The sequence below is a fragment of the Sphaerodactylus townsendi genome, linkage group LG05 (assembly GCF_021028975.2).
Source record: "Sphaerodactylus townsendi isolate TG3544 linkage group LG05, MPM_Stown_v2.3, whole genome shotgun sequence".
Classification (NCBI taxonomy): domain Eukaryota; kingdom Metazoa; phylum Chordata; class Lepidosauria; order Squamata; family Sphaerodactylidae; genus Sphaerodactylus; species Sphaerodactylus townsendi.
The window spans coordinates 47,064,521-47,092,458 of record NC_059429.1 but is presented as its reverse complement, the minus strand read 5'-3'; the positions used below and the strand labels follow the sequence as shown (position 1 = coordinate 47,092,458).

Here is a 27,938-nt window from a genome sequence, read left to right as displayed (position 1 = left end):
ACTGGCCTCGATTATTAGCATTAAACCTAAGACCTAGTTTTGGGAAAGCAGTGTAGGTAACCCTGTTAAGCACTGTTAAACCCCACTGATTTTCATGCGAAGAACTAAAGTGCGATCCTTTACCTGGGAGTAAGCTCAGTTGCTGGCAATGGGCCTTGCTTCTGAGTAAACCCTTCTAGGGTCATGATTCACCTGTTGGAAGAGTTGCACGGTTGCTTCAAAGCAAAGCCACCGACTACCACCAAGCTTACTCCCGAGTAATGCACGCCTTGGAGCCAACCATTTTTTCTAAACTAAAACCTCAGTATTCGGGTTAAATTGCCGTGTTGGCACTTTGCAATAAATAAGCGGGTTTAGGGTTGTAATTTGGGCACTCGGTCTCAAAAAGGTTCGCCATCACTGTTTTAGTGGATGCACCAGTGGTGGCACTCTGCTCAGGGGGCATTCTCTCCAAGGATGGAGACAATGGCCAAGGGTCCTGATGTTGAATTTTCCCAGAATTCTTGCCTTCTCTTACATTTTTAAGTTTTTTTCTCTCTCTCTCTAGGAGGAGAAACAGTAACACTGAAAACATCTTACAAACTTTCCTGCACCTCTGGCGCCACCTGAAGGTGTATCCTGCATTTGTGTACCTTAATTGGCTTCATTTGCAACCTCGGGGTGAGGAGGACGCCTCCACCAAGGAGGGCTTGCTGGGGTTGGTGAGTTCTCCCGCACCACATCCGGTGCTGCTGCTTTGTAGCTGTGGCAAACTCAGCTCTCACATGGATGCTTTGTGGATGCCTTGGGACTGCTCCGGAGGCTAGATCTACTCAATGCTGCTTTACGGGAGGTAGACCAGTACTCCAAGCAGCAGCTATTCTAATTTATGATCTGCAAAACTTCAGATTGCTAATTTAAAAGGAAAAGGGGAAAAAAACCCATACATATGCGGGATTGCCAGGATAAACAAACTTTATTTATCTAATTTTTTAAAGGGCTGCAAGCAGAGTAAACGGCTAGGAAGATTCTTAAAATGGCCACTGCAGCACAGAGGCTCCTGAACGGGGAAGAAAATAGTGGGCGCTACTATACAAAAAGGCAAGTCTTGCTGATAGTTGTCCGATGCATTATAAATGCTCTCTTATCAAAGTTCAGTGTTTCATAATGCTTGTGATGATGGTGATGCTTAAAAAAGAGTCTTTAATGCTTTTAGAGAATTGGGACAATTTTCACCTGCGGAAACACACTACTTTCACTTCTTCCTAATGACTACTGACTACACTTAGATCTTTTGGTGTGACAGAGTCTAGTGTTCTACAAAACAAAAGGATTGGGTGAGATGAGGAGCTGAAGGTTGCACTTGGCTGTACATACTGGAAGCAGGCTGAGCCCCAGTTTCACTGGCAGGATCTCAAGTTGTCCCAGTTTTTGAGGGGAAAAATGGTCTTGCAGGTCAAGGAAAATGTCTGGCAAGGTACTATTCAGTGCATGTACTGGGGGTTGTCTACCTGTGGTCTAGATAATTTGTATTATTTAAAAAATGTTAAGCAAAATCTTCTGTATTCACTCAAGCACTTTACCCATACAGGGGAAACTAGCAACCAGTTTCGGTGAGGCATTAGTAATCTCCTGGCCTTTACCAGGGACATAGCACACCTTGAACAGGTAATAAAAACCAAGACAGGGAAGGTTGATGTCCTAGGTTCAGAACTTTAAAGAGAAAAAAGTATTTTTTATTTGTGTCCATAAGTGAAATGAGAAGTGCTCCTGCACAGCTAAAGATCCCATGCAGACTGTAGAAACCCTGAACTGGTAGATGGAGGCAGAAAATACCTTGCCTCTGTAGTGCATACCCTGGTTATATCAAGATTTCATTACTGTAACTTCATTACAGTAGTTCATTACAGTAGTTACAGCAGTTGTTCTTTAAAAAATGTTTTAAAACTTCAACTGCTGCAGAATGCTACAATCAGGATGATGACTAGAGTGGGCTGTAGGACCATATCACTCCACCCTTGACTCATCTACACTGGCTCCTAATCTGTTTCTGGTTACAACTGAAGGTGTCAGTGTAAACTTTTAAATGCTACAATGCTGGCTGATGACTCTGTCTATGTATCAATCTTGGCTGATATATTATCACAACAAATGCATTTTAAGTTAAAGCTCTACATGGCTTGAGACCAGCATTTCTGAGGGATCTCCTTCCTTTGTTACAAACCTATTCAATTGCTATGGTCATCTTTTGAGGTTCTGATTTAGGGTGCCTTTGCCTTCTGAGATTAAGCAGGTGGCAACCTGGGAAAAGGTAATGGCACCAAGACTCTAGAACATTCTTCCCAGGAGAGTCAACTGTCCCCTGCTGCTACCATCTTCGGCCAGCAAATGAAGACTTTTTTGTTTTTGTCTAGTGCTCCCTCAGTAATCCCTCCTTCTTGCCTTGTTTTTAATTGTTAGTTTTATTATTGTATTGTATAAGTATTATAGCTTTAATTGTTGGAATGATGTGTTTTTGCCCATTTTTAATGGTTTTCAGGATGTGTTTGTATGTATATTTTTGGCATCCCTGATAAGAGCAGAAATGTGGAGAATATATATTTTGTAAATAAACAATATTTCAAATTCTGACATAGACCTTCCCACAACTTGTGCTTTTTTGATCTTTTAAAGTGGCTAATATAAATACTTCAGCACAGATTTCGCTTTGTAAGATAGTGGCAGTTACTTTAAAGTATTCCATGATCTCATATTCAAACTCTTGGGAACAATACAGGTAGTTTATTTCCATCAAAATTCTGGTTAGGGCAGCAGAAACCTCCCAAAACTCCACAGATGCTTATCAGATAATTGTTCCTTGTCAGGAAAAGAGGACAAAGTAGGTTTGATCTCTTAGGAAATTCTGCTAAGATGTGTATTTGATTTCTGGGGTTTCTGATGGAAGACAGATGTCTCAGAAACAAACAAAAACCTGAAAAGGAACATGCGAAGCAACTCTAAACAAAATAAAAGACCACCAAGAAAATAATTTCAGAAAATATTATCATACTACTGCTTCGATGAGAGAAAAGTAACAATTAAAAGGTAAAGTTGGTCCCCCGTGCAAACAGCGGCTCATTACTGCTCCATGGAATGATGTCACATCACGACATTTACTAGTCAGATTATGTTTATGGGATGGTTTACCATTGTCTTTTCCAGTCATCTAGACTTTACCCCCAGCAAGCTGTGTGCTTATTTTAGCGATCTCAGAAGGACAGATGGCCGAATTGGCCCTTGACCCAGCTACCTGAAACGGACTTCTGTCAGGACCAAAGTTATTTCTGTAGCTCTGCAGCTTACCACTCTGCATTATAGGGTTCTTACCTATGTAAACATGCACAGAATTGTAAGTCTGTCAATGGACTGAAGTAGAAAAATGGATGAATAATAAATTAAAGCGAAGTGAACTAATGATAAACTACTTCAAAACAAATTTGCTTGACCATTAGAAATGAAAAGTGAGATCCATCAGAAACTCACAGGTTAATTTCTTCATTCGTCACCACTTTCTCCTCCTGCTTTCTGTCCTCTACCTGGATGCTACCTGTCCCCTTTACTCTCCCATGTCTTCCTTTTCTTTGCTGGTACATTTCTTTTGACCATCCTCTCTCCACAGTCACATCCTTTTCTTTCCCCACCCTCTTGCCACCTCTCCTTCCTCCATGATTCTGCCTTTTGCCATCTTGTCAAATGTTCATGTCTGCAGCACCTCCCTCCCATTTGCTACCATCTCCTCCTCCCTTCCCCCCACCCTCAACTTTTCCTTCACTTGCAGCATCAGTGGTTACAGCTGTCTTCCCTCCATTATGTTCTCACCATGGCCAGCCCGCACTTTTATTTATTTGTTTGTTTGTTTGGTATACCGCCCTACCCCTGGAGGGCTCTGGGCGGTGCACAACATAGTTTCCCTTTACAGCACATACAAACAAAACCCCATTAACTTAAAAACACAGCGGTAAAGTTAACAAAAATGACGTCAGGCAATAAACCCTCATTAAAACCCTCCCAAAGAGGAGGAAGCAAAACGAAAAGGTGGGTCCTGTAAAGGGAACTCCGAACAGGAGGAATAAAAAGGGGCCCTTTAATCAGTGGCTGGACACTCCCAAAGCCTGGTGGAACAACTAAGTCTTGCAGGCCCTGCGGAATTCACCAAGATCCTGCAGGGCCCGGACAGCTGGAGGGGGAGTGTTCTACCAGGCAGGGGCCAGGGCTGAGAAGGCCCTGGCCCGAGTGGAGGTCATCTGCATCATTGAGGGGCCAGGAACCACCAGCAAATTTTCCTCTGCTGAACGCAGAGGCCGAGTAGAGACATATGGGGTAAAGCGGTCCCGAAGGTACGAGGGACCCAGGCTGCATAAGGCCTTAAAGGTCAACACTCACACCTTGAAGATGATTCAGAACTCAACTGGAAGCCAATGCAGGCGGTGCAACACAGGTTGAATATGATCACGAAAGGCGCCCCCCTGTGAGCAAGCAAGCCGCCGCATGCTGGACCAGTTTTAACTTCCAGATCAAATGCAAGGGAAGGCCCGAATAGAGCGAGTTACAATAGTCTAACTTGGAGGTGACCATTGCATGGATCACAGTGGCTAGATCTGTGTGAGAGAGGAAGGGAGCCAGACGCCGGGCCTGACGAAGATGGAAGAATGCAACCTGGGTTATATGGGCCACCTGGGTCTCCATTGAAAGAGACGAATCCAGGTGGACCCCCAGGCTGTGAACGGAAGAGGTCAGCGCCAATGAGACCCCCTCCCACACCGGCGGCTGGAAATTCCCAGCCTCCCCCCCCCCCACGGTCAAGTCAAAGGATCTCCGTTTTCAATGGATTAAGTTTTAATCTGCTCTGCTGCAACCTACCAGCAACCGCCTCCAAACAATGCTGTAGAGCCGCAGGGGTGGCGAACGCTCCACCCTCCATCAACAGAATGAGCTGATCCTCCAGATCAGCCCAAAGCTCCGTACCAACTGAGCAAGGGGTCGCATGTAGGTGTTAAATAACAGCGGGGATAATAACGCCCCCTGGGGCACTCTGCAATAAAGCGGGCACTTCCGGGAGGCTTGATCCCCGCACCACACTTGCTCACTCTGGTCCCGGAGAAATGAGACAATCCACTGAAGGACAGTGCCCCGCACCCCAGAAGCGGCCAGGCGGTGGGCCAAAAGGTCGTGGTCGACCACATCAAACGCTGCGGTCAGATCTAACAGTACCAGCAGTGCCAATCTGCCTAGGTGGATATGGAGCGTATCTGTGACGGCAACGAGAACCGTCTCCGTTCCATGCCCAGCACGGAAGCTGGACTGGAAGGGATCGAAAGCCGATGTGTCATCCAGGAAACCCTGAAGCTGCTCCAACACCACTCTCTCAATTACCTTCCCCAGAAATGAAAGATTCGAAACGGGGCAGTAATTGGCCAGATCTCCTGGATCTAACGATGGTCTTTTAAAGAGAGGGCTGACCACTGCCTCCTTCAACCCACCCGGAAAGACTCCTTGCTCAAGAGAGCCATTGATGATATTCAACAGGTGGGGTCGTAACTCCCCCCGGCAGGTTTTAATAAGCCAGGAGGGGAACGGATCCAGAGGACATGTAGTAGGTTTAACAGCAGCCAAGGCCCTGTCAACAGTGGCTTCAAAGAGCAGAGAAAACCGGGCCAAACAAGGGCCTGAAAACGGCAAGGGAGCCTTCAGTTCACTACTTGTAGACAAGGTGGCAGGAAGGTCCTGGCGAGGCGACAAGACTTTATCTGCAAAAAAGCTCATAAATGCCTCACAGCTAATAGCTGACTGAGAATTAATGAACCCTCCAATAGAGCGGTCAAAGACCAAATCACTTTCTTGACACCATCTTCTCTTCTCCTCCTTTGAACTTCCTTTCTGCTACCACCTCTTTTTCCCCCCACTACCACTTGTATAGCATTGTGAAATCTCCTTTTTTACCAGTTTGGAAAAGATTTTAAAACTTCTCCTTACTTTTAAAAAACTTTTTGGACTTCTTTTTTGTGCAAACCTGGAGTTTACTCCAGGCTTGTAGGGAAAAAAATCCCTTCTATCTGTACATGGTTCCATTGGACAGGTTTTGATCTGCACTTTTTAGTCATTTCTCCAGCAAATAGTTATTTCTGATCCTCCGGGAGAAAATTTTTACTATAAAACTGGAAATTCTCTTAACTTTTCCAGTGAATATACCAAGCAGAAAAACTAATCAGTTTAAATAAAGTACAACAATTTAATCTCAACACACATAAAATATTCTAGAATCGTGTTTATTTGTAAAAACAGATATTTCTGACAATCAGTGTTTAAAGCCAAAAAAAGAAAAAGGAAATCTGATGATTTAGGTCTGAAGCATAGTTACTGCACCTGCCTGCCAGGGTAACCAGGAGCCCCAGGGTTGCCTGCCATTCCTGGAATTCCCTAAATCGAAAGGGAAAAAATAATCAGTGCATTTTTATATTTCTAGATAAGCACTTTATTCTCAAAGACTGCTTTTCATGTAATTTACACATAACATAAATTTCATGTGACAACATGATTATTCACCTAAAGTAGAAAACAAAACATAAAACAACTGAGTGGGAGGGGAGGCTATTTCAGAATATGATGAAAGATCTGATACAGACTGATACATAAAGGCAAAATTTCATGAATGTTTGTGAAAAAGGCAGAGAATGGAAGAGTCCCTCAGAAGACAAAGATATATTAAATTTTGTTTAATATCACAGCTGCCAGTTCTTTAGCTTCTTCACCCAGAAGCCTAGGATGTTGTAATGTACCGGTGCAGTATTCATGCATATCCCAGCAGGACTATCTTCTGAGTCAGACAGAAGTTGTTTTTGTCAATTTGAAGATGTTTCCGGTGCCATCCAAGTGTTTTCAGACTGGCACCACTGGGACAGCCTCAGCTGGTTTGTGCTATAATTGCTGAATCTTGATTTTCAAATCATGATATTTAGTTATTATTATTTAATTTTGTTTGCTATCACAGCTACCAGTTCTTTAGCTGGTTGTTGGCTTTTCATTACAATGTGAGCCTCATCCAAAGGCCTGGGACATTGCAATGTATCAGCATAGTATTCATGCAGATCCTGGGGCTGCCTTCTGAATCTGACAGATGCTGATATTATTTGTTTGTTTGTTTGTTTAAAATCCCACCCTCCCCGGTCAAAAGCCAGGGTCAGGGTGGCTTACAGACATGCTTAAAACAAAAGTACAGGTATATCAAATAAATACAGTTAAACAACATTAAAACTTCCAGTATAAAATATACATATCCATAGATGGCTATATAAAAGTAAATAGCCCAATCAAACCAGTCTCCCTGTAATTTCAACTTTGTGGATGAAAAGGGGAGGGAGCATAGATTAATTTTGGGGCCAAATATTTTATGCCTGGTGGAATAGTTTGGTATTACAGGCCCTGTGGAATTTATATCCCACATGGCCCTAACTTTCACCAGAAGTGAATTCCACCAGATGGGACCCAAAGCCGAAAAAGCCCTGGCTCTAGTGGAACTCACTAAAGCATCCCTGGGGGTGGGAACCACCAATAAATAAGAAGGTCTGAGTCAGAGGTCAAGCTGAGGGTACATGGCTGTGAATTACCTGCCATAGATGAACCACGAACCCCCAATAGATGTTTCATTAGTCAATCAGTGGGCAAGTAGCACCCCCAAATTCCCTGGTTGTGGTTGTTGTTGTTTTGTCCATTCAATACCTATTAGACTTTATCCTAAAGACCTGTGCTGTAAGCCCTTTAGGATTAAGAAAAGTGCAGCAAGATTATAGCAAAATGGTGGACAGAAGCTACTGTGCTTAGTAAAATGAAGCTCAGCAGGCCTTAAGCTTGCTTATTGACTTGGAACACAAGAATATGAAATTCCACCCACTTCAGCAACTGTCAAAAAACTGCAGGGACTGAAGAGGTCCAAATAACCCCAACTAAAAAACAAAAGGATGAGTGTAATGGCGCCAAAGTTTTAAAAGAATTATTTGTCAAGGTGTGAATTTTACTATATTAGGCTGGAATTTTTATTATATTGTGTATTGACTGCATGTAAGCCACCTCCCTTAAGTTCAGCCTTTGGCTGGGGTAGTGTGTGATATAAGGCTAAATAAAGTAAAGAAAATCCTCCTGATTCATAACACAGGTTACAAAGAGCCACTGAGAACTACAAGTTTCTGTTAACTCATGCAATTCAGAATGCCTCTTTTCTTAGGCTTTGGTTGCAGCCTGCCTGACTTAAAGACACTGCTTGAGGGAAACACTCCCTCCCCTCCTTTTGGTCTCTCAATGTCGGAGGCCTAAAGGTTCTAAAGGGAGAAGTTTGGAGGAATGGCCTGACACAATCTCCTCATCTCGGATATGAAGGGTGGCTATCAGTCAGGCAGCATCTTGGAGCCAACAGAAGACTTAAGAGTCTTTCAGTCAGGCAAAGCCTTAGAAAAGACCCATTCTGAATTAAGCTCTGTCAGGCAGCAAGTCCTGCTTTTCTCCCATAGAGATGACATAGCCAAGTAGGGGAAATTTATTCAGGCTGCCACAAAGCCAAAGCCTTTAAAAAGAGCCTGTGAGTCCAAGGCTGTGTCAGATCACCTCTTGCCACAGAAGGGGAAAGTGCCTTCATTTAGGCTGGTGCGCAGCCAAAGCCTTTGCAAAAAACCTCTTTGGGTCCAGCTGCATCTGATCATACCTTCAGGGCAGGCAGCTCTGCATGTGATCCCCCAGGCAGATAGATACAGAGAATGGGCATTTATCAGTGCCATTTTAAACTCACAGTTGACACAATCCTGAATAGGCTCCTGAATAACAACAAAGTAATAATACAGAAGCATTTCTTCTTTAAATGTAGTTTATTCTTCATTAGAATTATTCTTGATGAGATAAACTAGTCTCCTCAGCCCCAAGAATGAGGTGAGGAAAAACACAGAACAGCAATGGAGATCATCTCTTCACGGTGGAAAAAAAAAGAACTGAGGGAGTAGCACCCATCCCCCAGATCATGTGATTATTTTTGCAGGAAAGCACCAGAAGGAAGAGGGGGGCTCCTAGTCTGCTGGAAATTTGAAAATCTTTTCCATGGCTGGACTGCATATACATAGTCTCAATGAGCACCTACAAGTCAGTGATGCAAGAAGCCATGAAGATGAACAATGGGTTCCCTTCCCTCATTTCAACTTCACAATAATCCTTCAAAATAGATTAGGCTGATAAATAAAGTTCATGAGATATATATCAAATGATGTTTGCATCACTCACTTGCTCTCCTTGTGGTCCTCTTACTCCTGGATATCCCATGGGACCCTGCAGGTGTAAAACAGTAACAAACATTGTTATAAATATCCTCATATATGCATATTCACACAAAAATCAGACACAAATTTCTTGTCTTTCCTGCACCAAGTAAGAATTGTCATATTCTTGTGACAGTTACATCCATATGTCTTAGTTACAGCAGTTGGAATATGAATGGATAAAACTACTGATGAGGAAGAGTGAGTCTAATCTTGGTATACTTAAATCCTTCGTATGCTAGCTTCCTGAAATCAAGCAAGGGTTTGCATTCAGTAACACATAAACAAAAAAGGCCTTCAGCAACTATCTGCTTGTAATTATTCAAATCTGAATTCCATCCAGGCAGTTTCCCTCATACCAAATTCTTTTATAACACTCCGAGTAAACCAGTTTTAATTAACTGGGTATAAAGAAGATTTTCGCAGACAATTCCCAAGGAACATTAAAACAATTGATTGTGGTGGGTTTTCCGGGCTGCGTGGTCGTGGTCTGGTGGATCTTGTTCCTAACATTTCACCTGCATCTGTGGCTGGCATCTTCAGAGGTGTACTACAGAGGACACAGTGTGTAACAGACTTTCCTCTGTGATACACCTCTGAAGATGCCAGCCACAGATGCAGGCGAAACACTAGGAACAAGATCCACCAGACCACGGCCACACAACCCGGAAAACCCACCACAACCAGTTGAATCTGGCCATAAAAGCCTTGACAATACATTAAAACAATTATTTTACTGAAAGAAATTCATCAAAATAATTTCATATGCAAAAGACAACACTATGGAATATTTTTATTATTACAGTACAATTATTTCGATGTATAATTGGCAGACAATTCTGACAGAAATTCTAAATTATATTAAATAGCATTGTCATACATGGAATAAGACAGAGAATCATTGTGTTGTACATGTTATGTGCCATTAAATCACTTCTGACTTAGGGCAACCTTATTAGTTAAGGACTTCCAAAACACATTATCATTAATGTCTTGCAAACAGGAGGCTATGTCTTCCTTTATTGAGTCAATCCATTACAACTTGATTTGCTCTAGAATCCACTTTTTTGTCTCCTCCAACATCACATTTCAATTTTTCTTCCTATCAGCTTTCTTCAATGACCAGCTGTCACATCCATACATGGTAATGAGGAACAGTACAGTATGAATTATCTTGCTTTGGTCTCGAGAGACACAACTTTATAGAATCATTGAGTTGGAAGAGACTACAAGGGCCATCAAGCCCAACTCCCTGCCATGTGGAAATACACAATCAAGTCACTCCTGGCAGATGGCTATCCAGCCTCTGTTTAAAAGCCTCCAAAGAAGAAGACTCCACCATGCTCTGAGGCAGTGTATTCCATTGTTGAACAGTCTAGCTTTCTTTATGATGTGATCTGCATATAGACTGAACAGATGGGGGGGGGGGGGATAATATTAATCATTGTCTTTGCCAACTGGAAACCATTCTGTTTCCCATGTTCTGTCCTAACGGTACAGGTTTTGCATCAAAACAAGCAGATGCTATCCATTAAAAAAAGAGAAGCTTTTCATGATATGCACAGTCAATCTGTAAACCACAAACTGATTTCCTTCTGAAATTCTCTGGCATGCTCCAGTAACTATCTAACTTTGCAATGTGATATCTAATACCACTTCTTCTCAACCCATCTTGAACATCTGGCATTTCTTGTTCCACACATGGTAAAAGTATTTGTTGTAAAGTTTTGAGCATCATTTCACCAGCATGGAAAATTATTGCAATGGTCCAATAGTTGCTGCAATCTTTGATGTACCCTTTTTTGGAACTGGAATATAAATTGAGAATTTTCAGTGGACCATATCTAAGAGAGAGAGTTCAACCTGTAAAGATTTTGCAATTTTACTTTCAGACCTTGAAAACAATGTTAGTTCTGAAGGCTTATGCTCAGCACAAGATTACAATTTGACAAACATTATTATTCGTAGAAGTAGCAGTAGGAGTATTTGTAATTTTAATGACAATGAATAATTATGGCACAAAATATTATAATTATAGACCTATCCAATGCTGAAATTATCTCTCTTTTTTGCAGAGGAAGGGGGGATGGTATCTATCATCCTTGTAATGGTCCTTTAACTCCTCAAACAACAAAATGTTAGAAGGTTCAATGGGAAGGACTAGCAAAGTCTCAATCCATGAAATCAGATCCACTCATAGACCTTATAGGCCTCTGTTTCTTAAATGGATGAATAAATAAACTTGTCATTTGAACGGGAGGTATGTCTGTGCACCATGTGTTCTTTGCTATAGTTCACTGTCCAGCTCTGAGCATAAACAGATTATTTTTTTTAGCAGAGATCCAATACAATGCATTCCTTAAGCCATAGTTCATCCACCTGCTCATTTCACTAGTATTTTCCACTGCTATATATAGGAGCACAAAGAAAGCAGTGGCAGTTGTACAAATAAGCAGAAGGTCTTCAGCATTTTGCTCTATTGAAGGATCTCGAATGTATCCAGTAGAAAAATATTGGTGCTTATTTCTCCTTTGACAAGGTAAATCTTCTTATATGCAAATATACATGTATATAAAAATGAAATGAGGAGGATACATGAGGTAGCCAGCTACAAATGACAGCCCACTTGTCTTTTACAAATGTAGATCAAAAAGTTAGAATACTAAAATATAAAGCCCTTTTAATAAAACATTGATCAATTAATCTAGCAATATTGTTTACTTTGAATTGCAGCTCCTATTCCCAGTACAGAAAAATATTTCCCAGCATCTGTATCCAGATTCTTTAACCAGAGATGCCAAGGACTGAACTAGACCACTGGTGCTGTCCAGCTAAGTCATGACCCTACTTCTTCTGAGGAAGTCCTAACATTGTTATGGAAACAGGCATTTGAAGTGGATGACCACGATCTTTTACCCACTGCCTGGCCGCTTCCGGGGTTCAAGGCATTGTCCTTCAGTGGATTGTCTTGTTCTTCCGGGGTTAGAGTCAGCAAGTGTGGTATGGGGATCAAGCCTCCTGGAAGTGCCCGCTTAATTGCGGTGTACCTCAGGGGGCATTGTTGTCCCTGCTGTTATTCAACATCTATATGCAACCCCTTGCTCAGTTGGTACAGAGCTTTGGGCTGATCTGTCATCAGTATGCTGATGACACTCAGCTCATTCTGTTGATGGAGGGGGAGCAGTCGCCGCCCCTGCGGCTCTACAGCATTGTTTGGAGGCGGCTGCTGATTGGTTGCAGCAGAGCAGGTTAAAACTTAATCCATCAAAGACGGAGATCCTTTGGCTTGGCCGCGGGGTGGTGGGGGGAGGTTGGGAATTTCCAGCTGCCGGTGTGGGAGTGGGTCTCATTGGCGCCGACCTCCTCCGTTCGCAGTCTGGGGGTCCACCTGGATTCGTCTCTTTCAATGGAGACCCAGGCGGCCCATATAACCCAGGTTGCATTCTTCCATCTTCGTCAGGCCCAGTGGTTGGCTCCCTTCCTCTCCCACGCGGACCTAGCCACTGTGTTCCATGCAGTGGTCACCTCCAGGCTAGACTATTGTAACTCGCTTTACGCGGGCCTTCCCTTGCGCCTGATCTGGAAGTTAAAACTGGTCCAACATGCGGCGGCTCGCCTGCTTACAAGGGGCGCCTTTCGGGATCATATTCAGCCTGTGCTGCGCCGCCTGCATTAGCTCCCAGTTGAATTCCGAATCATCTTCAAGGTGTGGGTGTTGACCTTTAAGGCCTTACGTAGCCTGGACCCTCGTACTTTCAGGACTGCATTACCCCATATGTCCCTGTTCGGCCTCTGTGTTCGGCAGAGGTCAATCTGCTGGAGGTCCCTGGCCCCTCCATGATGCGGATGACCTCCACTCAGGCCAGGGCCTTTACGGCTCTGGCCCCAGCCTGGTGGAACACTCTTCCTCCAGCTCTCCGGGCCCTGTGGGATCTTGGTGAATTCCGCAGGGCCTGTAAGACTGAGTTGTTCCACCAGGCCTTTGGTGAGACCAGTCGCTGAATGGTGCCCCCTCTGTTCTCCTGTCTGAGGGTCCCTTCATATCTCTGGGACCCCCCGTACCCCCCTCCTCCTTGTTAGGGGGATTTTAAGTAAGGTTTTTGCGGGACACTGTTTTTATGTGTTAACTGCGGTTTTAAATTAGCATTTTAAAGTCTATAGGGTTTTTCTTGCCCCTCTTGTTACTTGTATTTTAAAATGAATATGTTGTACACCGCCCAGAGCCCTCTGGGAATGGGGCGGCATACCGAAATTGAATTTTATTATTATTATTATTATTATTATTATTATTATTATTATTATTATTATTATTATTATTATTATTATTATTACTATTACTATTAGTATTATTAGTATTGTTGTTGTTGTTCTTGCTATCATTATTATTATTGTTATTGTTATTGTTATAATATAATTATATTATATTATAAAAATAAAAATAACAACAACAACAACAATAATAATAGTTTGCAATACTAACTCTGCTACCTTAGTTTAAACTTTGTTGGCTGAAACGTGCTTCTAAGTATGAAGAAAGTGCCATGTAATATTTCAGAAGCCAAAGGTGGTGCTGAATTAATGAACTAGTGAACAGGAGTGAGATATCAACTAACTGCATTCCAAAATCAGAGAAGTATAAAAACCTGCAAAAGAAATTATGCAAAATGACAAATTTGTTTATTTTTCTTATTTATGAAAGACTACACAACACTGCTATTCTGAATTACCTCAGCTCATAATTTTCCATAATCTTTAAGAATATTGTTTCTTAGAATATTGTTAGTATGCTGCATTTTTAAGTCATTTAAGTCATTTAAAAATTATTTGAAGACATCTAAAAATTGATGAACTCTCACACTTAGAATATTTTATTGGATTTACCCCAGACCCACCATCTATCATAAGCAGAATTATACACAGTCAAACTATGCATTCTGTAGAATGTCCATGATTAGATCACTCAGTATTTAACATGAAAATGCAGTTGTGGAAGAGAGATACCCAATTTGGATCAGGGCCTTTTCCTCTCAAGGTGTTTCCCCTCCACTGAGGTTAATACTAAGGAGGGGTGTGTGCTCCTTTACCAGTGCTGCTTTCAGTGTGATGGGAACTGCTGTGGAAGTGGAAGTCCAAAACCTCCCAGCAGAGGTGCATCTACAGAAAATGGTACCCAGGGAAAGTTCTCAAACTGTGCCCCCTTTTATCTCTTGATAATCTCCTCAGCGCTGATTAGTGCCTAGAATAGGGAATCTCCAGGGAATTACAATTACCATTAGGGTCTTTCAGCATGGCCAATTGGCCATGCTGAAAGGGGCTGATGGGAATTGTAGTTCCTGAACATCTGGAGAGCCGCAGGTTCCCTACCCCTGGTCTAGAAGTAAATCAAGCTTCATTTTAAAGCAACCACAGAATTTTTTAAGGTGGGGGGAGCAGCAGCAAGGGCACACTCAAGCAAAAAATCAAGCTTCATTTTAAAGCAACCACAGAATTTTTTAAGGTGGGGGGAGCAGCAGCAAGGGCACACTCAAGCAAGTGGCAACTTGGAAAAACACTGCTTGCTGCATGAAACAAAAGCAACACAGAAATGAATTTGTCTGGACTCTGTTGGGACTTTGCTTGGTTATATTAGCTGCTGCAGTTTTTCAATTTGTATTTTGTTTTATTTTTACCTGCAAATATCAGTGCCTCTGAACTGTTCTTTTTTTAATAAATTCAAAAAATATTTCTACTCTTCATTAGGTGTGAAATATTTGGTTCTGTGCAAGAGCCCATGCATTAGTTGGTCCTGAGTGAGGACTTGGGAACCTTGATGTGTATGGTTAGCCAATAATTAAGGCTTATTTCTCAAATCCTTCAAAGAATTACACTGTTGAGTGAGGAATGAAATGTTGATAGGAAATAGTTATGTGCAAAACCTGCACTGTAAATTAATTTCATATTTTACTACTACTACAATAAATAAATTAGGTTAATTAGCAGCAAAATATGAATCTGATTGGCTTGCTAAAATCAAACACAATGTAACAGAGGCCCTTTCCGCATGGGCGGTTTATGGGCAAAAACGCCATCCCCAGGGAGCCATTCGCACAGGGGGCGCAGCTGCTGCGCAGCCGCCGTTTCCAAACCTCGCTCGGCAAGTGAGGTTTACAGGAAACGGCGGCTTGGAGCCGCTGCCATGCAAACGGCAGTGGCTTCCAGGCGCCTTCCCCCCCCCCCGACCGGGCGACTCACCAGTCCTGCGGCCCTCCGGCGCGTTGCCGAGGCCTGAGGACACGGCCCCTATGCCCTGTGACCCTGGAGTGGTCGCGCAGGGCAGGGAGGTGTGTCCCCTGGCCTCGGCGACGTGCCGGAGGGCTGCAGGACCAGTAAGTTGCTCTGACGACGGCGCAGCTCTGCGCCGTCGTCTCGGCCGATTCTGGGACCGTCCATGTGAACGGTCCCAGAGGGGTCGGGTCGGCGTGGATTACGCCGACCCGACCCCTTCCGCCTCCGTGCGGAAACGGCCAGAGTGTTTAAGAATCATTTGGGGGTTTTGTTCTGTTTCCTTGCATCACTTGAATGGAAAGTGTATAATAAATTCCAGAATTTATTTACAAACATTTCAGCAGTTCATCAAAAGTTTCCATCTGTAATTAGTAATAGGAATGTTAGGATTTGGCATGGTTCTCCTGTGTGGAATATATGTTTAGATTGTGCACTGGATGCCATATCTGCTTAAATTGATACTCAAAGGAATTTAGATTGTGCAAGTGAATAACAGAAGACCAGTAAGGGGGCAGTCCCTGACCAAATCTCCTGCCGGATGGTTGGGTGTACAGGGAAGCCCCAGAGAAGCTAGAAAAGGGAGTAGGGCCTATGGCTCCTTTGATCCAGTGTTGAGGGATGAAATTAAGTTCTCTGAAATTTCCAAATGAACACCTTCAGTATGTTAAGATCCGACAATCACTGACATCCAGTCATGCATTTCGCAGTCCAGAGAAGTCTCAGGCAGAGTGACATCCACTTTGGTGAATACACCAACCTGCCCTTCACCCTGCCAAACTAGAGTACTGGAACCTTTAACAGCTTGCCACCATGCCACAAGACTAGGAATGTGGGGATCCACGCCTGTCTTACGAATCCTGGGTTCTTTTTTCCAGATACTCAAAAACACTGAGTTTTCCAAGGATTTTATTGGAAAAAAAACCAGAAAATAAGAAATGTTCTAATACATAGATTTCTCAGCTGTAGCATCGCTCAATGCACGCTTTGTTTCAGACCTGGGATCAGGGTTGCTTTCTCCTGCCCGACCTGGATCAGAATTCCCTTTCTTCCCTCTCTTTGGTTCTCAGGTAAACTCCGTTTCCTGCCCCAGCTTCTCTGATCTACCATTTGTCCTCTAGCTTCATTTGTGTACTTTAATCAAAGCCTTTTGATTTCCTATCCGGAGATCAAAGGTCTTTGTCAAGCTACTGTGAATCTGCCTGATACTGTAACCAGAACAATGTCTTCACAATAAGCATTTTGAATCAATGTGGATCAGCCTCCTGACTTTCAGTGATGAGAGTGGGGAAACATTTCCACAGACCCCCAGATTAAGGTTCTTTCACACTTCAATTTTTATTTATTTTACATGTGATACTAATTTTATTGATTGCCCACAAAATCAATCATGGAAGGTATATTTTCTTATCTCTGGCTTTACACAAAGTAACAAAAGTAACTAACAAAGCACAATTTTGTGTGATTTCTCTTTACCATTATAACCAAATTGAAGTAGTTGAAAAAGAACAGGGAAAAAGTGTATTAGAGGGAACAGAGGCCATATCAAAGGGGAAAGGCGGCCCAGTTATAATCCTTTGCCCAGGGCCCACAAAATCCTGAAACCAGCCCTGACAAGACCACAAATCAGCTTTGAAATCCTCAATTGACACTAACATTTCTGTTCTGATCCACACCTCTGCAATTTTGCCCATAACTTTCAATGATCCCCATTTCAGCCCCAGTTGAAGTTGGCAAAGAAACACACTGAAGATCTATGTTCATATCAGTATCAAACTATTGTGCCTACTTTTATGATTATCCATAAATGCCTTGAAAGTTAAATATAATTTAAAAATATTCTTACCTTTTCACCTCTCTTTCCTGCAAGACCAGGCAAACCTACTCTTCCAGTATCGCCCTGTAAAATCAATAGGCACTTATTACTGTAGTTAGTCACAATATTGCAGAAATGAAAAGGTAATTTTTTTATTTTTTGAAATTATATTATAACTTTCAACAATTACACTGCATACATCAAATTCTACATAAATAAGCATGATAATAATAAATACATGATCAGTGAGATATATAAATACACCATATTTCGCAAGTTTCTTCTCACAGTGCCTTTTAAGAATAACACAATTGTCAATGTGTTCTTAAACAGTAATGAATACTGAATTATTATGCAGTATTGCTGCTATTTTATCATATTCACCATCTTCCAAAATTTCAATAACCATTGTTGCTTATAGAGACTGGAAATTCCAATATCTCGCAAATATTCTAGGTGTTGTTATTCTAGGTATTGCTAAAAAGTTTAATACTAGTTCCAGTGAAGAGGTTAAACTAGATCAAAACACAGAAATTATATGACAGTCAGCATTAGGGATGAGCATTTAAAAATGGTAAAAGTCAGATTGGGTATATTGGACCTCAACATTTTCAATATTCCTGAAAAACCTGGAATTCCCATACTGTTATGGGAGGATGTAAGAAACTACAGACAGAGGAGAATCCGGCTGCACAAAACCCCCCTCCCACTCACTTTCTGAGGCCTTCCTACCTTGAGGAAATGAAAGTATCTTTCTTGACTAAATTTTGCTGTATGCCTGTCCATTGTATGAGCTTGTGGCTTTGTCTGGGCTGGCAAAAGTGCCCCCACACCTTCAGCTGCATGCCATTGTGTGGTTGAATATGGGCTCTGTTGGACTTGTGATGCCAGAGCATGCGTAGGTTTTGATGGGCACCTGGGCATTGTTTTGGCTTGCAGCTTCATCTGGGCTGGCAAAAGTGCCCCCTGTTTTGGTTTTCTTTTGTTGTGTTTCTGTGCTTTGATGCTGGTTTTGTTAGGCTTCATGATATGTCAGCTTGTGGTTTTGCTGATTTGGGTTCTGGTATGGTTCTGATGGGCTTGTGTTGATTCTTGGGGTGGGAGGTATTGACCTATGGTTGCTCTTGATTTTTCCCCTGCAGAAAAAAGGCTGTTCATTCCTCCACAACAATGGGAGAATGGAGGCCTTGGTAACAGCTTTGTTCCAAGTGCAACTGCAGCAAAACAGTTACCCTTCCCCGATCCCTGAAGTCAATGATGGGAACTTTTTCCCCACTAAGGATGCCTGAGTGTGACATTGACCCCATCTTCCACTGTAGTTATCAATTGTTTCCAATGGGTTTGAGGGCCCATAAAATTGGATCCCTTGAACCAAACTCCACCAAACATGAGGGTTCTTCTAAGGAGAGTCACCTGCAGCTATGCTGAAAATTTGGTGCCTCTATCTTGAAAAAGAGCCCCCTTCCGAGCCTTGATAAAAGTCCCCATAGACTTTAAAGAACCTAACATTTCTGACTTTCGGGGGGGGGGGGCTCACCCCTTTGCTGGTATCTTCAGCTTTACTGAAGATGTTTGGGTCCAACAAAGTGGAATTTGAAAAAAAAAACTGAATTAGAAAACAATGATGCACACTCCTAGTCAGGAGGTGCAATTTTATAAAACCCATTTTTCCTCCATTAGATCCCCTGACACGATCTTTATCAAACTTAAGAAGAGTCACCAGCAACTGTGTTGCAAATTTGGTGCCTCTACATTATAATTACATGGTACCTTATAATTATATGTCCAAAAGGATAGCATGAAGATAACCTGCAAAAACGTGCCAAAACTGTTCTTCCACACACTTATCTGGATCTCATTAACTCTTGGATGTTACTTAAAGTTTATGTTTTACACTAAACGCTTCAGAACTCTTTGAACCCTGAACTGGGTTTTCCAGGTAGACAGAAAGGTAAAGCAAGCTTCAAGTAAAAGAGTATTTTGGGTACAGCTCCAAATTTGGTCCTAATTTTTTATGCACATGTACAATTTAATTATAAAATGTTCATAAGTTTTCAAATCATAGTTCCTTTGCATATATAACGTCTCTATAACTTTATACTGAAAACATTCAGGAATGACTAAAACATAATCAACAATAGAAATACCGACAAGCCTTTCAAACACTTTTGCACAGACAGTTCTCAAATAACCAAACCAGCTACCTTGATTCCACGCTTTGCTTGCCCAGGGGAGAATCCTGGATCACCTTTAAAGCCCTGAAAGAGAAGTTAGATGTTGAAAAAGACAAATTCTCTACTATTGCTTTTTTTGGAAGTGGACAAAACTGGGATTTTTTTTCCAATAAGGAGGTGGGATGGCTCCAAATACTTGTGTTGACCTCTGAAATCATTACGCTATCATATAACTCAGGTTATACTGCAACAACCTTTTGTAAAAGTCTTCTGTTCTTTGATAAAGGAAATATCATAATTTACAGATTTCAACAATACATACTGATCAAATTACAGACAGGCATGATGGAAAATTATATAGTATTTAAGAATCTTATATAAATTACAGCAGTTATTGAACAATTACAAAAATTAAGAAAACATTTTAAAAGGTTTTTATGAAGCAATCCTAAGTAGAGTTATATGTTTCTAAATCCACTGAACTTAATAGGCTTTGAAGGTTATGATTCTGCTTCAGATTGCACTGTTAACCTACATTTTTGGTATATAATTATCACAATGCCAAAATCTCATGTAAATTTATGTAATTATAGGTCTAGTAGTTTGCTTCTAAAAATACAAGTGCATAACTCAGGCTGCCCCATGTTCATGTGGAATTTTGTTTCTGGTTCGTCAGGATATACTGTGGTTTTTTAATAGTAAAATTAAAATAAAGGAATTCTATTATGCATATATTTCAGCCCTGGGTCATTATCAAATAAAATTTTTCTGTATGAAGATAGAACTGGGCCATGTGAAAATAATTTGTCACACTCAAAAACTGGCTCTCCAACTCTCTGTAAACCATCATATTCCCACTGCCCTCCATGAGTTGCATAATGAATGTTTCATTCTTCATCACCACAGTCCCATCTAGTAGATTCTGGAAAGTCAAACTTTATGAATTAAGAGGATTAATGAATTAATCTAACACCTCATCCTTCCCCTCCTCCTATGATTCAAGGCCATGAACCTCAACACTTCCTCTTGCTTATGGACTGCTACTATATTGAGCCTAGTATTGTTCCTCTTCCTTAAGCCCAATTGACAAGTTACAAAGTGTTCTAGTGTTCTGTGCCTCTGAGGCACATGCAAGCCTAGCATGGTGTCATGGTTAAGAGCAGTGGACACTAATCTGGAGAACCAGGTTTGATTCCCCACTCCTCCATATGAGTGGCAGATTCTTATCTGGTGAACTGGATTTGTTTTCCTGTTTCTACCCATGAAGCCTGCTGGTTGACCTTGGACTAGTCCGAGTTTTTCATAAATCTCTCAGCCCCACCTACCTCACAAGAGCCCATTCCACACGGGCCATAAAGACCGGTGTGGGGTCAGTAAAAACATTATTGTGGGGTAGGACTTTGCACAGCTGCCACAGTTGGAGTAAAGCCACAATGGCCCACCTCCCCCACAATGGCATTTTTCTGACTTGCTCAACGAACAAGACTTTTGAAAAATGGCATTTTGAAAAATGGTGCAGAGTGAACGGCACCAAGTGGACACCGCTGTATTCCCTGTGCCGCTTCAATTCCCCTCTTACCTTTTCTCAGTTGCCGTCACCCTGCAGAGCCCAGGGGACACACCTCCTGGCCTCTGGTCCCAGAGGTGTCGCCATAGCCATGGGGGCATGTCCCCTGGCCTCTGCACAGCGATGGAAGGAGAGAAGGTAAGAGGGGACCTGAAGCAGCGGGCCCCGTGCAAAGGCGGCCCTGTGGGCCACTGGCGCCGCTTTCAGGATAGTGTGCGAACAGTTCCAGGGGGTGTCGCCGCTCGTGTGGCCCATGCAGAATGTGCCAAGGTGTCTCTTGTGGGGAGAGGAAAAGAAAAGAGTTCGTAATATGTTCTGAGACTCCTTACAGGAGAGAAAGGTGGGATATAAATCCAAACTCTTCTTCTTCATATTGAACCACAGTATGTGTGAGAGTTTGTTTAAGCCTTCCTCCCTGCAATTTTTAAAAAATCTGGAGTAGGTCCAAAGCTGTTATTTGTCTCATAGGGAACACTTGAATTTACTGTTAACAATCTGTAGCAAGCAGGCAAACAGCAGTTCCTCAGGACCATTTCAGGTTTGGAAAACAGCTCAGAGGGGAGACTGAATCACCTTTTCTCTGTGTCCCATGGTCCTAATTTAAATTGAGCCCTCATTTGCCCAGGAACTCCAGAACATCTCTTTTATTTCTGGAATCCCTCCTCTCTTTTTCATATTGGTTGGGGGGGGGGGGTTGGTTCATCTGTATCCTCTATTTCTTCCTCATTCTCCTCTCACCACACAATTGACTTTCTCATTCTCCTTTTGGGGGGGGGGGGATGATTTGCTCCACAGGTTACACTGGCCATGAGGCAAATGAAGCAGACAATCAGTCAGTCAGTGTCACATAGTGTTACTAGTAGGGATCTCAGATCCCCTTCATATCCCACTGCCCATCAAGATATCTGTCCAGTCTACCCATGGCAAATCATGGAGACTAAGCTGAGCAGAGTATAGAGTCCTTGAGGTACATCCTGACCCCTGGATGTCAAGAAACAAGCATCTGAGAGCTGCTCACACACATATGCAAAAGCTATTTAGCTACAAAAAATCATGATTGGTGAAAAACAAATCATAACCTCAGTTTGTTTAGAACCTCAAAGAACCTCAAAGAACAACTGAAACCAACAAAAGCTTAAAAACTGATTTTGATGTAGTTAACATTTCACCTCTGAAAATTCAGCTACTATGCCAAAGGAACAGACTGCACCATGGACTATATCCAGTGGATAGGTAGTTCTGTCTATATTTTAAGCATCATATATCCCAAACACATTCTGTATATACTCTACTTAGCTCTCTGATATTGCCAGATTCTAATAATAGGACATCCAATAATCACTGGGCTACTTTGTTGTACTATGTCAACTCATGCAAGGCCTATTCAATATATTTTCATGGCCTGGAGTTCTTTTTAACAGCCGTTGCGACAGGACAGATTCCTGCCATGAGGAATCATACTAAAACAAATCAAGGCTGAGATTCTATTTTCCTCCCTAACATATCTATCAAATTGTTATAACTAAATATGAGCTGAAGGCATTCCACAACTGCACAAATATGTCTAAAGCTATTTAAGTAGCTTGAGCTGCTGGCGTTTGAGTTTAGTCACCTCCTAGGCATTAATCTTCATTTAATCTCTTGGGTCATTAAAAAATCCTGAAAAAGTCACTGGAAAAATTCAGACTACCTGAAACAGTATCCTTGATGCAATATCTTTTCTTGGAACAATCTTTATTAAAAGCAGATTACCAGATTAAATGGGTACATTGATAACCCTATGAATTCAGATTCATTTCTAAAAAAGGATGATTATCAAAAGATACAAAAACTCCACAAGACTGACAGCATATTGTTGTTCCATGCCATTGTCTATTTCCCCTCAGTCCTGACATTATTATGGGTCATATTTAGTAAGCAGAGTGTATAGTTCGAGGCTTCATTTGTAAGCCAAATAAAATGACAAATTTTATCGCAAAGAAGTTTTGGCAATTCCAAACAGACACACGTAAGACTATCCTATGAATCAGATGGCAGGGGTGTTTATGTGTTAGCTTACCTTTGGACCAGGCAGCCCTGGCAGTCCTGGATTCCCATGTGGACCTGGAATACCCTGCAGAAAGTTAAAGAAGTATTACACTACATCAAGAGGAAGAAGAAAAACACAGTCCTTGATAAAAACAATACATGAAGATTTGTTCTTGAATATTATTAACTCACCAAAAAAGCCATTAATTGTATTGGGTTTTTTTTCCAATGCAAAGAAGCCAAATGAAGTGGTAACCCAATTACCAATGGAGTTCCTAGTTCATTAAATTATTGGCAACCCAGTCCAGAGACGGAAGACTTACCTCTGGAGCCAGCACAGCCTTGTGCAGGTCCAGATGCTCACCCTGCTGGGTTGAAGATGTTTCCTGCCTGCTAAGCAAACAAAAGCAGGTAGGAAATGCTTTATTTCTCCCTCCCAAAGGTCTTACTTTCATTTTCACCACTTAACGCCTGCCATTTTGTGTGTTCCAACAAAATTCTCTGAATTTTGGAGGTTTCCTCTGCATGAAGCTCATCCACACATAATTTCACTGTGAAAAGTAGATGAATAAAGTTTGTTTTGCCTGGCAGTCTCACACATGTGTTGTTTTTCCTTTTTATTTGTTTTGAAGGGGGGTCTGTGAAGCAATGGTGAAGCTATTAGAGAAGCTTTGTGGCACCATATTTGTGGCACCATAATCTCACAGACATCCCTCTCAAAACAAAAGGAAAAACAGTAAAACTAACTTTATTCATCTACTTTTTACATGAAAATTCCCCGCAGATGAGTTGCAAGCAGAGGAAACTTTTGCGGAAAACCTTCACCAAATGGTGGAGGCCTAGAGAATCTCTGCAGCAGTACACAAAATGGCGGGTGCAACTGTGAAACTGTCAAGAGCTCCACGCAGCAGGCAGTAAAAAGATGCCTTTTGATTGGCAACACTTGTGTTCCCCACGCTGTGGGAACACAAAATGCCCAAACAGATTTTTCTAAAACATGTGCAGGCATTTTATTTCTGCTATGCAGAAATCACCATTGTTTGGTGTACACAGTTTTCAGCTGTTGTTGCCTGACCTTAACCCTTCTCCGAAGGAGACACCAACAAGAGCTGCTATTAGCTATTATAGTAATTTATTAGCTATTGTTGTAATTTTTGGATAATTAAAATTAATTATAAGTTCGTTCTAACTGTATGTATGTTGTAGTTTGCGTACTTAACCCTTCTTGGCTACTGCATTGGCTACATTTTTGAACACCTTGTCTTAAAAAGTATCTCATTCACTTCAAAAAGAAAATATTTCATAGGAATTTATTTCAGAGCTCCTAAAAAGTTCCCACTTTCAACTGGAAAAAAACCTCACACCCCAACATACACACACTTATTCCTTCTCAGTGCGTTTCAATCTTCCCATGCCTTCAAACAGTTAAACTTTGTCAACCAGATAATGCTCAGACAATTCAGAATTTAGCAAGAGAAAAGCACAATACAATGCATTAGAATAAGTAAGCAACTCAAATTATAATGGCAATTTGGCTAACTTCCCTAATTTGAACAAGCATAATTTTTGCTGGCTTGGGACAGAATTTAAAATTTTCTAGAAAGCAGAGGAAACTGGAGTATTTCAACATGTATTATGTATTTCAACATGTATTATGTAGGAGGGAATTTGCTTGTAGTCCACAGATCATTCCTGTATTGAGCTGCTAAGCACAGAGGCGTAGCTACCATGGGGACATCCGGGGACAAGTGCCCCGGGCGCCACCTTGTGGTGGGCGCAAAAATTGCAGGTTCGTTTATGGCTTTTTCTATTTTTCAGGGTTTTTTACATTTTTGGCCTGCAGGGGACGCAGTTTTTAGGCTAGCGGCACCACAATTTCAGAGTATTGTTAGGTGACTCTCCTGATGATACCAGCCAAGTTTGGTGAAGTTTGGTTCAGAGGGTCCAAAGTTATGGACCCCCAAAATGGGTGACCCCATACTCCATTGTTTCCAATGGGAGCTAATAGTAAATGGGGCTACCATTTTGAGGGTCCATAACTTTGGACCCCCTGAATCAAACCTCACTAAACCTAGGTGGTATCATAAGGATAGTCTCCTGCTGATACCACCCAGGTTTGGTGAAGGTTGGTTCAGGAGGTCCAAAGTTATGGACCCCCCAAAAGGGTGCTCTATCCCCCATTGGTTCCAATGTGAGCTAATGGTAGATGGGGCTACCCTTTTGGGAGGTCCATAACTTTGGGCTTCCCTGAACCAAACTTCACTTAAACCTGGTGGTTTCATCAGGAGAGTCTCCTGAAGATAGCCTAAAAGTTTGGTACTGTTAGCTTAAACATTGGTCCCCTGACAGGCACCCTCAAATTTTCCCCAGGTTCTCTCTTTAAATCCACCCCCTTTGGAGTGGATTTAAAGGGAGAATCTGGGCTCCCTAGATTAAAAAAATATTGAACGTATTGTTGAAGGCTTTCAAAACTAGATTCAACTGGTAGTTGTGAGTTTTACAGGCTGTGTGGCCATGGTCTGGTAGATCTTGTTCCTAACGTTTTGCCTGCATCTGTGGCTGGCATCTTCAGAGGTGTATCACAGAGAGAAGTCTGTTATAAGAGAAGGCTGGACATAGTGTATAATAGACTTCTCTCTGTGATACACCTCTGAAAATACCAGCCACAGATGCAGGTGAAACATTAGGAACAAGATATACCAGACTACAGCCATGCAGCCCAGAAAACCCACAATAACCAACATTGAAAATGATGCTGTTTGGGATGGGGAATCTACTCTGAAACAGCATCACTTTCAATGTTGTTTAAACTAGGGAGCCCAGAGTATCCCCTTAAGGTGGATTTAAAAGGAGAATCTGGGCTCTGTAGTTTAAACAACACTAAAAGTGATTGCCTTCAAAAAAATAGCATCACTTTCAATGTTGTTTAAACTAGGGAGCCCTGGGTGTGTTCAGATTTGTGTGTTGGGGCATGTTCTATAATGCGATGATGACTTTGAGATGACCTGGTGCAAAAAATGTTGTTTGGTCGTGGTGGGGGAGGGACGCTGCCCAGATGGGGGGGGGGCGCAAAACTCAGATTTTGCCCCGGGCTCCATTTACCCTAGCTACACCCCTGGCTAAGCAAGTACTTCAGATTCCTAGAGCAGTCTTCCTTCAATCCAGCTCTTCACTGTTTTCTACTCTAGCCCTAGTATGCAGTATAGAAGCCAACTCCCCTTCATCTCAACATGAAAACAAATAGGACCTTCAGTGTTCATAATTACACAGGTGATGAAAGGACTTAAAAATCTAAGGATTATTGTAGTGGCATACCAACGCGCTGCATATTCAGAAGTAGCCTTGTGAACACTTCAATGTAAACATTACATTGTGTGGAAGTGCAAATCCAAGAGTCAAGACAATCTTTAATAGCATAGTTAAAATGATTGAAGCGCAAAGCAAAATGCATTGCTTTGTCTGTTACATGGTTTTGTGGGAGGGAACTTATGCCATGCAACAATAATGAATCATAAGGTCTTTTGTTAGAACATATACAAGGACAGAAAGAGAAAGAGAGAGAACATGCCTGATTAGATCATTAATCACCATGCTTTAAGAAGAAGAAAAACACTGCTGCCTTTACTCACTCTTGGGCCTCTCTTCCCTGGTGGGCCAGGTAACCCTGGAGGACCTGGAGGACCCTGAAGGGGAAAAATCAGGCAAATGATTTACTGACAATGCTGGACTCATTTTAGAAATACCCGTATATACTCGTGTATAAGTTGACCCAAGTATATGTCGAGGCACCTAGTTTTACCACAAAAAACTGGGAAAACTTATTGACTCGTGTATAAGTCGAGGTGGGAAATGCAGCAGCCAGCGGCACAGAGCAGGGCACCGCTGCCATTCCCCCTCTGCCCCAGAGAGAAGGCAGCCGCCTTTTCTCTGGGGCAGAGGAATTCCCTGCACAGAGCAGGGTGCCGCCGCCATTCCCTCTCTGCCCCAGGGAGAAGGCAGCCGCCTGGTCTCCTGGGAAATGTAGTCCCCAGCAGGCCATTTCAGCCTGGAAGGGAACACAGGCAAGCCCTCGTCTCAAGCCTGCTGCGTTTGTTAAAGTAAGGGGGGGGGGCGTCGTGGGAGGGGGAATCACTGACTCACGTATAAGTCGAGGGGGGCATTTTTCAGCCTTAAAAAAGGGCTGAAAAACTCGACTTATCCACGAGTATATACGGTAGAAACAATTTCTACCAAGTTTCTACCAAGTTCTTCATCAAATGCTCAGCTCACTGAAGTGAGCACTATTTGCACAGTTTTCTACAAAGGGTCACTGCAGCTAATAGAAAGTACACTGGGACTGCACAGATGAGAATGGCCATAGAACAGAAATAAGAGTTTGTATGTTCCCCCAAAGCAAAGTATATCCAGAATGGCAATTTTTTATGAATTCATCATCCTTCAGAATATTATTCTGCTCGTCATGCTCTTAGAGATTTGGTGTATATTGAATATATATTCAATGAAGATTTATTATTATTATTTATTAGTTTTCCTATACCGCCCAATCCCCAAAGGGCTCTGAGCGGTGAACAATAAAGCCAGAAGGCAACATGTAATATACAATAATAAATATTAAAAGGAGTGGAATACAGTCACCACCTCTACTAAGACATCAGGAATCTTCTGCAGTGGAATACTTGGGCAGTGTGTTCCAGGCAGCTATTAGCGACCACTATGGGCACTAGCAAAGCGGATCTCTGCTGAAGATGTTAATGGATGAACTGAATTAGCTGTGCTTCTCC

General features: G+C 42.1%; 1 protein-coding gene across 3 annotated transcripts in view; it reads right to left on the bottom strand.

Moving 5' to 3' along the window:
- Positions 1-27,938, bottom strand: part of COL24A1 (collagen type XXIV alpha 1 chain) — a 247,645-nt gene that overhangs the window by 174,024 nt on the left and 45,683 nt on the right. For all 3 annotated transcript variants that reach the window (XR_007244588.1, XM_048497359.1, XM_048497360.1), the window contains 6 exons: positions 26,787-26,840; positions 23,189-23,242; positions 19,593-19,646; positions 17,419-17,472; positions 9,277-9,321; positions 6,382-6,435 (listed from right to left, as the gene is read on the bottom strand). Coding sequence is in view for 2 of the 3 variants with exons in the window: in XM_048497359.1 (XP_048353316.1) it covers positions 6,382-6,435; positions 9,277-9,321; positions 17,419-17,472; positions 19,593-19,646; positions 23,189-23,242; positions 26,787-26,840 (315 nt within the window). In the remaining variant the exon portion in view is untranslated. The remainder of the gene's footprint in view (positions 1-6,381; positions 6,436-9,276; positions 9,322-17,418; positions 17,473-19,592; positions 19,647-23,188; positions 23,243-26,786; positions 26,841-27,938) is intronic.